The following is a 12,975-nucleotide window of genomic DNA, read 5'->3' on the forward strand; positions in this document are numbered from 1 at the left end:
TTACAGATTTAGACATAAGTGAAACTTCATGCCTCCAATCTTTTCTTTCACTCCTCAAAGCGTTATACATTCCCTTATCAAAGATCCAGTGTTCCTCTGCACACAGTTCACAACAAAAACACTCCAAAGAGGAAGGCAGCAGTTGTTTTAAACCTAAAAAATTATCAACATGTTTGTTTTAAAAAGCAAGTTCTCTTCTCAAATTGATGACCATCAGTAAAGTCTAGTTAACATGCATCTGGAAAAATGTTTTTAATGCTCCTGGTTTGTTTTAACACCTGAAATTATATGCAAATTGGCTATTAAATTGAAAGTATCTCTCTCAAACATCTGTTTAGTGCAAGGGTCAAAGACTAAAACTCAGCAATTTACAACATAAAATGGACTCACATGCATGTGTCAAAACATGTATTTTATTCATTTATCTTAAAAAATTAAAATAAAGTGCTTTTTATGTACAATATAATAAAAACAACAGTCACAATCTCAATGATACAAAAAATACAGTTCACAATGTTATTTGTACACAACAAATAAAAAAAGAAATCATGCAGGCAAGACCACATTTGTCTAATAGTTATTCAGTCAACTAAGCTTATGGTGTTCAGTATGCTGAGGCAAAGCTGTTGCCGTGTCTCATGGCTGAGCCGATATGGAGGATTTTGAGCTGTGCTTGCATCTTACTGCAGTACTACATCGTGCAGCACAAATGATTGGTTATTACTGTTGTGCTGTTTCTTTGTTGTATGACCGCTGAAAGAAAATCCTGAAAAGATGTCACAATGGATGGCCTACAACTACAACAAGTTATTTTAGGAAAATAGACTGCTGTTAATGTGATATAGTTGGCTACATTCATGTCCAGTACAGTATGTTGCATTACTGAGGAGCCACTCAAAATGAAGCATCAATCACCATGGGATCATTTGCTTTTTAATGAAAAGCATGTCATTAATAAATATGCACGACTTTTACGACACAGTATTTACCCTTTTGGCATTATTGACTATTAGGGTCAAATGGTATTGTAACTTCAGCTTTTCTACATGAGATCAGGAAGTAATATTATTGTTAAATACTGAATTGTTTAGAGAAGTGTTTTCTATGTGCACAGCATCACTTTTGACACAAGCAAAGACAGAATAGTACAAGATTTTGAGCAGCTCCTAGGTAAAGTTAATGGTGGCTTGGGTGAAACTGTAAATCTATAGTTGACCCGTGTTGTGTTGTGGAGTTAAGTGTGCCCATGGAGGGCTACAATCATGCCATTCACCACATTTCTGTTGGTGAAGTCACTGCTGGGTAGTGTACAATGTGGCACATGGGTAAAGGCAGAACTATGTGATGTCTAAAGGCATTCTGTAAATATGTTGTGAGGTTATCCATCAAGCAAATCAAAGTAGGTTGTTCAGCCTCCAGAGACTCTAAATTCTTAGTCTTAGCAGCGGCGACAAACAATGCTCTGCACTGAGGCTTTTAGAGTCTGATTTATTCTTGTTATTTAATTTTTTATTTATTTTTTTTAAATGTATTTTATTTGAATCTATTGGCACACGTCATACTCTTGTTAATCTGAATTTACAAGTAAGCAACCAAAATTAAAGGAACGGTAAGACGCTTTGAGATTTCAACCTCAAGGTGATAAGACCCCTGGGAGTTAATGTACAAATTTTGTTAAATTTTGACAGTCAGGCCAGCTGTTCCCCATTTCCAGTCTTTGTGCTAAGCTAAAATGCTGCCTGTAGCTTCATTTAACATAGCCACACACGAGGTATCAATCTTCTCATCTGCCAATAATATGGTGATTAAACCTATTTCCTACCATATAAAAGTACTCCTTTAATTCAGTATGACATGAAAATAAAAACAGATACTATTACTACTTTGGTTTGAGTAGCTAGCTAACTGCTAGCTTATCAAGAGACTGGAAGCAGGGGTAAACAATTAGCCTGGCTATGTCCAGTTGTAATGAAATCTTCCACTCAACACAAAAAAATATTGTACCTCGTTTTTGTTTCTACCGTGTACAAAAACCTAATTGTAAAAACAAAGACTCACTGTTTTATCAGGGATTATATTCCAAATCTATATTTATGCTGAACTAAGATAATATAATAATAATATCATCTCTAACTATTCATTAATTCAGTATGACATGAAAAGCAGATATCTGCTTTGATGTGCTTGATAAAAACCAGTCCAGGTGCTGAACAAACAGCATGGTGAGAAATGTGCTGCATTCTGTGCAAGAGTTGAGATGTATGCTGAAGTAGGCAGTAAAGCATTACGGGAAAAAAAAAAGTATCAGCAGTGTTCACTCTCTAGTTTCAAGACTATCTCTACAACACATCTTGCACAAGGTCCCTTAAAAACACACAATATTACTCACAGATACTGTATATACACAACAAAAACTAATGAAAAAAGGAAACACTGACCACTGTTGCGCAGTATGCTGTGCAATTACTTTGTCAACTTGTAGCAGTTACATAGCATTTCGTCATCTGCTCAGTGTTCGAAATCGCAAAATGTTGATTCTGTGTGATACTGGAATATATACTGTAAGCATACTTGATCAATACAGTGAACTGGTGATGTATTCTAAGACATGTGGTGCCATATTGTCCTTATGGCCGTGTAAATGTTTCTCATTCAGATTTACACACCACTATCAGCTTCCTACATCTTTGGAAAATTCTGCTTGATAAGTCTCAAAAGTCTAAGCAATGTGGGTGTAAGTGTGTTTGTAATGGCTGCACTGGTCCCTGTAATAACTGACTTCTAAAAATTATTTTCCTTAGCAGCCACTCTTTCTGTCTCTCAGTAGTTGCATTTCTTAAGAGTATGCTCCACTTTTACTGAAATGTGCAAACCTGTAAGTTTTCAACACCCTGATTACTTGTGCTTTCACATTAACAACGTGTTGACATTGGACTGTAGTGGATGCCATGTATGTAAGAAATGTAACCTGCTGGGTGTGGCTTATTTTGAACTAATACAGCGCTCTCTGTGCATTTACATCATTACACAGCACGGCTGCAGTCTGGACAAGAGACCACTGAATATTATCTCTCCCCTACAGCGATTTTGAGTGGGCTTATTAGCACTTATCCAAAAAGTTTTTATTGTTAATGCTCATCAAGATCAATGCACCTCTATGTTTCAGTGTGAACACTAAGAAGGCAGATAAAACTCCTTTAAGGGTAGCTGAAGGAAAATTGGGGTATGTTCTCACCTGACAACCACACAGCAACTAACCTCCACGCCATAACCTTTGGCCCCAATTCTGATTTTACATGAAAGTCAATTTTTTTTTTTTTTTTTATAAACTAACAGTCTTGGAAAATTTCCACTTGCACCTCACATTCCACACATATAATTAGTGCCACTTTTGTGAAACCCAACTCTGGTTCCATCATCATGTGCTCTTCGACAGCGATCAATGCTAACACAATGCATGAGATGGGAGTGGTCATGAATGGCACTATTGCATTTAGATAAGACAATCAAGTTATTTTAGTTTTTTGGCACAGTGCACGTGATGATTTTGGTGCTGCCCTGAACATGGTAGAGGTGTGGACGACCCTCCTCCTGCTTTTTCTTCTAGGCTCTTTTGTAATGCCAGGTCTCTTTTCCATATTCGCCTCAGAAACAGGGATGTCTGTGTCTCAGTCACTTTATTCACTCATCCTGGTACTTGCAGGTCAATACTGAAGAACAGGGCTGTCTCAGATGAGCAGAGATGTAGAGCAACAGGTTCCCTAAAATTGTCCATGGTGTAGTTTTGTCTGACTGAGACAGACCTTGTTTGACCAGCTCACATTCAGGAGGTAAATGCCAGTAAATAGGTCCTGGAGCGTAATTTCTGATCACAGCTTTTCATGATCTTTCTTGAAGTCTTTTCCAATGTTGTTCCAACAGAATTAATTTAGGGGTGGTGTTCTCTCCTTGTCTGCCTCATATCTCCCATCGCCTTTATCCTCTTACAGTCATGACATTTATTCATCAAAAGGGAACAAATGTGCTTCTGACTTGCTTCCGTAATGTGTGGATCATAATGAATATGAACATATAATTATATTCTCCTAAACCTGAACTCTTGGTCTCCATGTAGCTGTAGCTTGGTTCTAGTGTGCATAATAACAGTATGTATGGCAGCCATGTGCAGGGTTACACATAGTCAAATAGGGCTGGACAACATATCAATATTTATAATTCATTGTCTATTGTTTTTATAATATCATGTGAGACTTCTGCTAGACAATTTAATGTTGGATCTTGCATATCTAAAGAGATACTGTGATAAATATTGATACAGGAGGAAGGTCTGTTTATTATGCGTTTATTCGTTTTATTTTTCCTTCCCCAATATTGCCCAGCCCCACACACACACACACACACACACACACACACACACACACACACACACACACACACACGCGCTGTAAGTGGCCATGAGATTGACTCAAAAAAAGACTGTGTTATTATAACTATTCTTAGCAGCTGCCATGGTTCGTGATCCTGGTTGAAACCGGATTGTTGTGCTGCTTCTTTTACCAGCCCCATGCAGCAAACCGGACCAACCTCTGGCTTCAGAGTGGAAATGGTTAAATGAAATGACCTCCGCATATGATCACAGAACAAAGATGACTAAAATAAAAGATGTGCTGTGATGTAGGAGGATGTCAGCATCTCCTCTCCTTCGCTCAGTGGCCTGTATCCTTCACAGAGATACAGGGTGGCATCTTTTAGCGTTTACCGTGCTCTCATACGATAGAGTCTTTGATCTCCGAGCCCAGCCTCACTCTGGGCCGAGGGCAGGTTGGGGAGTATTCTACGTGGCTCTCCTTCAGATTAAGCGGCCGCCTGTCGGAGGACTCGGAGAAGCTCTTGCTGTTGTCTGGCGAGGACTCGTGCGTGGGCGTGCTGCAGATGTAGTTATCATTTAACGTCTGGTAGCCCTTGTGATCTGAAGTGGAGACAGGGATGGTGTTACCGTTGAGGGGCAAGCTCTCAGCGGGCTTTCCCACTATCCTCGGCTTCTTCTGCTGCATGTTCGGACACTCGCCCTGCTTCAACATGGACTTCATATGGTCGCGGTTCCTGTAGATGACAAACAAGGAGAACACCACGAGGGAGAACGCCAGCAGGGCGCACACCACAATCAGTTCGTTCCAGTACGTTTTCGTGTGCACTTGCTCGGAGCGAGACTCGCCGGGCAGGATGATGGTCTCCTCTTGCTCAAAGTGTGGTGTCCGCGAGTGTCCGATCAGAGTGGTGCTCTCCTGGCGGGGCTCTGCCCTCACGCAGTAATTCGCCAACAACTGGTGGAAACCCTCCTCCTCTGACCAGCACTCGTAGGTCTCCATCCTGTCGACCTGAGCCACCACGACCAGGTTACCCTCGGGTGTGGCGTAGAGAAACTGACTGGCGCTGTCGCTGTAGCGCCACCTCCTCTGTGCCAGGTTGGACCGCAGCTTGCAGGGCAGGACCCTGAACGTGTTGGCTGGGATTGTAACGAGCTGGCAATGGGAACCACCTATTAAAAAAAAAAAAAAGAAGAAGAATATTGTAAGATCCCTTTACAAAAATATTATACTGTTACTGTAACTTTAAAGGAATAGTTCAGCATTTTGGGAAATTTGCTTATTTGCTTTCTTGAACTGTTCCTCTAAAGATTTGGTCAATAACTATATCACTGCATTTCGTAAATTAAATTATAATTCACATGAAATAACAACAATAAGTAACATCATATGTGCGTGTTGTGGTGTCGACAAGGTGTCAAACAACACTTTGATTAAAGACCACTGCACAAAGAGGACACACTCACGAGAAGATGCTGGTCTGGCAGATCTGGCGCTGGGAAACGTCTTGTTACAAATCGCTGATGTGTCGGCCTCCTCCACATCCTGCTGCCAGTGGCTGAGCCAGAGCATACCAAACAAAACAACAGGGTGAGGGTTAGCAGCTGTAATGAGAGGAAGCCTGTATGGATGCACTCATTTCATCCTCTCAAAGTCTCTTATTACGGGAATAGCTTCGTCAGTGTGACTAAGGGAACAATCTTCTTTTAAAAGCTATTTGTTCAAGCACATGACCATGAGCACTGCGTGTTTATGTGTTTGTTTGGGTTCATGTTCACAACAAAACAGTATTTTCCTCATGAGTTCCTGAGGTAGCATATTTTCCTGTTTCTCATTGTATAGATACGACGTGTGTGCTTATATATTTCCCTCTACATTCACATGTATGTATATATGGGTCAACTGTTAGTGGAAATGTAATTGATTTTTAGCCATGCTAGCAGCATGGCTCTATGATTGTCTGATTGGTCGGTCCACAACTTTGGTCCGGAATGAAATATCTTGACAACTATTAGACGGTCTACCATTAGCATTATTCGTCTCTTATTTGTTCCTATTTTGGAGTTATGAGTGAACGAGTATGGCCAAATAATTGTATTTTTTTATTTACTTGTCTAGTTGTTTTAAATGGCGTTTTGTATGTGAAAAAGGGAACATAAAAAAATCTAAACAATTAGGGAGCCTTAATGAACAAATAAAGCTGCATTGGCTGTTAGCTAATGTAGATAAACAAATTAAAAGTGGATGTTGACAAATAACGATTTCAAACAGTTTGTTTGAAACTCTGCCCCCGAGGTCACTTGTATGTGAGCTCGTACCTGTCAGGCGGCGCCATCCTAACGTCCCGACACAGCCGCCCGGTCCAGGCGCAGTAGGGGTCTCTGGACAACACACACTCTCCACAGCTCAGGTAGTTGGAGCAGTTGGCCACAGGAACCTCCACCAGCCCAGAGTAGGACGACACAAACAACAGACCCTGCGGACGATGAAACGCCATGTGTGAGTGTGCGCGATACAAATTTATCATCAAAAAAGGTGAGTGCAGGGCAGAACAGACCTTCTGCTTTTGGCTATGGATTTCTGATTTCAAAAAGGGAAACCATGCTAAAACAATTACTCATGATAAACAGAGCAATGTAACCTAAACAAAGGACTAACTCCGGCCAGCTGTGCTGAGTAATTTCATTGTGGTTAAAAACACATGGTGACATGTTCACAATTGTTGCTACAAAGCCTTGTGCTCAATTTATTTATTTTATTCTTGTATGTTTTTAACAGTTTTCTGACAGTACACATCGTCATATGTGTCACGTACGTGAACTTTCACCATGAGTGTCACATTAATACTGACGCACAGTGCGCCCCGAGTTCCCACAAGTGCAGTCTATATTTAGGCTCATCTTATCTTCCAGTATATTAGATAGACATCATGTGGATTCTGTCTTAGTCTTTCATATCCCTATTTGGAGCTAAGAATATACTCACAAAAAGTATCTTGGACTTTATTAGAATTACATAATCTTAGATAAGATTGCAGTTTGGCTGCTGTGGCCTGGGGGGGGTGGCCATTATGTAATAAAGAGTGAAAAGGTAATGAAATTTAGCTCTGTGCAGAATGCCAGAGACGATCATAAACCCTGTTCCAGACGGTGCGATAACTTAGAGGGAAAACTCAGTGGAACGGCCCCTGTGGAAGCAAAATGTCTGTAGCCGGTTTGTGCTCCGGTAAATCTCGCTCTTCCACATTTTTATTGCGTGAAAATGAATTTGATTATGAACACAAACCAGTGCTGCCATAATCATTATAGATATGTATTAAATTGTAATAAATGTATTTGAAGTAGTTTATTGCGTGACACACAGTTAATGAAGAGATGATAAAATTGTGATTTACCCTCTGAGGGTCCAGTTCAATGTGTTGCACAGGCTGAGGCTCGGGAAACAGAACCAGCTCTTCTATGATGTGCATCTTATCGTTGGCATTGATGGCTTTATGGAGCTTTCCGTCATCTGGAAGACAAAGGAAATAAGTATAAGTGACTTAAATTGAAGCCAGGGGAGGAAAGAAGCAGCTTCTGCTGTTTTTAAAATCACAAATCAAACCCACAGTGTTTCGTATTTGCAAATAGTGGAAATATTATTTTTCCTCTTTAAAGATTCACCCTAAAAAATGATGGAATTATACATTAAGATAGAGATGTTGTGTAATGCTCTGTACCTGTTCCAATGAAGAGCACGTCGTAAGCCCTCTCCATGCCCTGGATCTTGTGCACGGCGATCTGTGTGTAGCGCACGCTGCGTTTCAGCAGCAGGGGAGCGCTGCGGATCACACTGTCCATCAGGAAATGGTCCTTGACAAAGTTGAGCACTTTATCAGGCATGTGTAAAGATGACTGGATACCCATTTGCCTGGCGTGGTTGGTCACGCACTGTATGGGAGTAAATTAGAAATGAAAAATGAATCTCTGCTTGTTGGAGAAGTCCTGGAAACACAAACATACAATGAGACACACACACACACATATATATATATATATATATATAGTGTATGTGTATGGCTAGCTTTACTTCTGAAGAACATGAAGTTTAGGATGAGTTATCATTACAAACAAAGACTGAATACACAAACTGCTGCGTTGGCTGCTATAGAAATTTTTAACTATGGATCTACTGGTTTTTAAATCTTTAGGAATTTGTTTTGCTCCGGGAATGTACAAAGAGCATCTGCATCTGTCTTTAAGTTGGCAAAAAAACTAAAAGTAGAACATCTGCTTTCAATCAAGCTCACTTGTTGAACAGCCCAAAAAAATCAGTACACAGGTTCAACTGGATGATAACAAAATATACAATATATTAAGGATAGCATTAAAAATTGGTTATTATTTTTTATCTGTTATTTGATATTTAATTCTTCTGACTGAACAGAGACTAAAGCCACTTAAATGAACAGCTGCACAGACTGAACCAAAGCAGGTGAATATAGCGGTTCGACACAGGATATTGCCTTCACCACTCACCGCTCCGGGCCGTGGTTCTGGCACAGGGTGGTTGTAGGTGTACCACTGCTGGGTCTCCCTGTTGACCTCTCGGTAGCGCCCGCTGAAGGCTCTCTCCACCTGAGCCATGGTGAAGGCACACACTGCTGAGCTGCCCGAGGCTCCCTTATACCTGTGAACAAAGGAAACGTTCATATTGTTTCAATTTGTTTGAAATGTGACGAGGTGCGAGGCTTTAGTCACACATTTTGATCCATGTTCTTACAGCGTGTTACAGTTCTTCTTCTTTTTTTAACCAACCAACCTTTCTGCATTTGTTGTTATTTTATGCAGTCAACTAGAGCAGCAAACTGTCACTGGAGAACATTTGAAGAGTGTGTACTTGAATGATTTCCATATTAAAATCTTTATTTTGGTGATACATTAATTAGTCATTGGGGTTGCATGGGCTTGTGTTTGTGTTTAAGCTCATTACAGCTGCTCTAAATTCAGAGGAGCCAAATAAGAAAAGGCAGCTTGCCAAGTTTGAGCACTGATATTAAATTAACAAGACTAGGTCAAAACCTAATATATGGCTGGACTGTGTATGGGCAATGTGCGAAATTAAGGACGTAGTTTCTTATTTCGTCTCTCACACAGCTCCTGGCCTCTGTCTGGGATCCACAATAGTTTTGAACTACTGTGTTTCCTCAAAAAAATGACCCGGGCTTTTATTTACCTCAACTGCAGAGGATAACAGGCCTTTTATCTGAGGCAGGCTTGTAATAGAGACAGGTCTTTATTTCACATTGCCTCTGTGTGACATGTATAATTGGTCATAGCTGTATTTTAGTACGAAGCCTGTTTCCCTTTCTCAGAGTTAATGCGTTACATGTTAATGCAAACTCAACACTTCCTGTTACCATTTAAAATTTAAAGCCCTCTAGTGTATCACTGGATAGAAACCCTTTATTTCTAAATATGGCTTTCATTACTGTGCTGCAGTAAGTGTATTGTCTCATTTCCGGTTGCTGGTGTTTCTGTTGTTTACATGCTATTCAGATCTGTTAGTTTCTTTAGCTTAGTAGTTACCGATGGTTTCTATTTCCCTCTCCTGCTCTCTCTTGCTCACTATGTCTTATGTTTAGTTATTTCTCTGCCTCCTTTAGTATTTATGATACATGTAACGGAGGCTCAGTGCATTGGAAGTGCTACTGCATTTCCTTGTAGTTTCCGAGCAGCCAGGAAACCAGATTGGCTGTGTGACTGCCTGTAACAAGAGGCGTAGCCTTAAGTCCACAGTTGGCTCCCACACATTAAGACAAAAAGTGTCTGTATCTAGCTCAGCCACGTGGCATTCAGCTGACCAATGGTAGAAATATGATCACTCACTCACTCAGTCACCCACGGACATTTGCTATTATAAGGCTGGCCCCAGTGTTGTGGTCCAGCCAAAAAGTGTCTCTAGATAGTGTGTGTGGGTGAGCTGTGAAGGTTCAAGTGTCTGTGTGTTTGTGCTTAAACATAAACTGTCGAAGTGCCATAAATCAGATTCATTAAAGTGCCTGCATGTCACAGTTGAGCGGAAAAGTCCTTCTGTTTGTCTCTTACCACTGCGAGGTGAAGACACCGTAAAACACGGTGCTCTCCCAGCTGTCTCCCATAGGCTTCAGGACAAACATGTCCTGGATGATGTTGAAGGGGAAACCATCGTCAGGGAGGGAACACAGGAGCTGGGCCTTCAGGAATGTGGTCCATTTCTTCTGCAGCACCCGCTCACCTCCCTTATCACCCTGCAAACAGTTTGCAATGAAAATTACAGGTGATTCATTTATCTATATTATTTTATTAAGACAAGTGTCTCTGTTCCTTTAAGGCTGATGTACAACGAGGATCTGTTGATAGAAGTGGAAGGAGGGTGCAGAGCAGGCGAGGTCGGAGAGAGAGAGAGAGAGAGAGAGAGAGAGAGAGAGAGACACGGTCTCAGAAGCACAAGACACTGTGGTGAGGAGGATGAGCAACGGGAGAAATGGGACTTTTACTCCACTAAAATGTGTTCTTCAGCTGGAGGGAGTGTGGCTGTGGAGGGAGTGGAGGACACAATGGCCTCTGAGTCACCTCTGGACAACATATCAAGACTTACAGAAACAGGAGTGGAGCGGGCTCAGCCTCTGAGGGCCACACCCGGCCTAAGTAAGAGCCCTACTGGATTTCCAATTAAGCTGTCAGACAAGCCAGACTGGAAAACTAGCGGCAAGCTAACCAGCTAGCCACCGATTTTACACCTGGGCAACATATTAAGTCTAAGATCCCCTTCAAGCATGTTTTAAGACGTATACATGATAAGCCTGATATGGTTTTACCCACGATAAGTTTTACTAATTATTTAAAATTCTAAAAAGAAAATACATAATGATAACTAAATGTCTGAATTTTTTTCTTTTCGAAGGTTTAACTGCTGGAAACAAGATGTTTCAGGTCAAACATACAAGTTAATTAATAATAAGCAAAACACATGTTTGAATTTAAATATGCTGCAATTTAGTAGGTGTTTGAAAGACCTACAGTTCTCTGAGCCCTCATCTTGTATCACAGCTGCAGTCCCTCCCCTTCTGCTTTAGAGGGTGGTGTTGAGGTCAAATAAGTGAATCTAAAAGTGGTTACTGGGACTGTCATGACCTCTTTTTTTGGGGAAATAAAAAAGGGACAAATAATCAAGAACAACTGTAATTCCAACGTCCTGGTGGAATTCCAAGTGCTGAAATCCTTTCCTGTGGTGCCGCATATGTGTGGGGCATTTATACTGAATTACAAAGGATATTTTGACAATAAAATGCAGGGGGACAAAAAAGGCTCTCCACATAAAAGATGCCTTAGCACAAAATATTAGGTGCTCTTTGAAGGAGAGGAGATGGTGAAATGGAAAACAAACAGAAGAGGCATTTGCTCTTCTTTTAAGCTGTCACAAAATATTTACATAAACAGTTATCAGAGGGCTTTGCTAGGACTAGCAATTATCAAAAAGCTTGTAAACACACACCAAAAGGAACTCCTCCCAAATACTGCTAGCAAGCTGCAGCAGCAGGAGGAGGAGGAGGAAGAGGCAGAGGAGTAGGAGGAGGTGGAGGAGGAGGATGAAGAGTGGGACCAAAACAAGTGGTCTCGCCCAATCTCAAGACAGTTTTCCTGCCTCAGATCCAAACTATCCCATCAGCCTCCAAAACCCTGAACTCCTACATAACAGCACAAAAGGAGTGAACCACCCTTGAGGAGATAATAAAATGCAAAACAAGGACTACCTCTGTTTCCTCCTCTGAGTGCTGTTACACACAAACAATCGTCCTGCTCAACACCAAGGTGAAACCTTATGGGACTGATGCGGGGCTTGGGAGCCAATTACCAGGCTGTGCTAGTAGCCTGTCCACATAATGAGGAGACCACATTCCTGCTCTCTCAGCTGCCCACCGCCGTTGTTGCTGTGCTTCGCTGCACAGCTTGTACTTTCAAATCGCATGGACCACTCCCCCTGATAGCTGCCCTCCAGAAAAACACGCTGTGTTGCATCGCTCTCTTAATATTTTGTCTTTTCAGATTCAGATTCCTCACATTTGTCAACCTGACAAGTAGCTGAACAAGAGGTAAAAAGAAAATGGTGCCACTCAGTGCTCATAATCTGCCTGCTTTCCACAGTCCCTCAGTGTGCACACCTGAATAAACAAAAGAAAGAGGGAGTGGAACGAGGGAGGGGGGCAGATAGGAAAGAGGGAAGAAAAACAACTCGGAAGCAGAATTACTTGGCAAACACAAGTAAAACAGTAGTTAGAAAATCATGAAAAAACTGAAGAGACTTTCACTTATCTTATCTTACAAGAAACAAGCTCTCTCTATAAAGGTAGTGAAATGTCTGCCAAGATGAACCAACACACCAAAAATGTTTCAAATATCAAAATAAAACCGCATTTAAACATACTTGGAACACAGAGGGAGAAGGGAGTGCACGCTTTCCGTCACAAGTTACTGAGCCTGCTGACAGGAAGTGGCCTTCATACCTCCGTGTTACCAAACTCTAATCTGAGTTAGCACTTTCCCTTTCACTGACCGAGGACACAAGGCGTGCGTTCAAATGTGATATT

The 12,975-nt window shown here is 41.2% G+C and overlaps 1 protein-coding gene across 1 annotated transcript in view; it reads right to left on the reverse strand.

Annotated features, from left to right (window-relative positions):
* Positions 1 to 393: 393 nt before the first annotated feature.
* sema4bb (sema domain, immunoglobulin domain (Ig), transmembrane domain (TM) and short cytoplasmic domain, (semaphorin) 4Bb) overlaps positions 394 to 12,975 on the reverse strand; it is a 33,816-nt gene continuing 21,234 nt past the window's right edge. Inside the window, exons 8-14 of the mRNA XM_023411910.2 lie at positions 10,454 to 10,635; positions 8,885 to 9,035; positions 8,086 to 8,296; positions 7,762 to 7,877; positions 6,686 to 6,843; positions 5,834 to 5,925; positions 394 to 5,539 (exon numbers count right to left, since the gene is read on the reverse strand). Of these exons, the coding sequence (XP_023267678.1) occupies positions 4,767 to 5,539; positions 5,834 to 5,925; positions 6,686 to 6,843; positions 7,762 to 7,877; positions 8,086 to 8,296; positions 8,885 to 9,035; positions 10,454 to 10,635 (1,683 nt within the window). The 3' untranslated portion in view covers positions 394 to 4,766. The remainder of the gene's footprint in view (positions 5,540 to 5,833; positions 5,926 to 6,685; positions 6,844 to 7,761; positions 7,878 to 8,085; positions 8,297 to 8,884; positions 9,036 to 10,453; positions 10,636 to 12,975) is intronic.

The sequence above is a fragment of the Seriola lalandi genome, unplaced genomic scaffold (genome assembly GCF_002814215.2).
Source record: "Seriola lalandi dorsalis isolate HSWRI2012SDOR001 ecotype SW California unplaced genomic scaffold, Sedor1 jcf7180002054474, whole genome shotgun sequence".
Classification (NCBI taxonomy): Eukaryota; Metazoa; Chordata; class Actinopteri; order Carangiformes; family Carangidae; genus Seriola; species Seriola lalandi.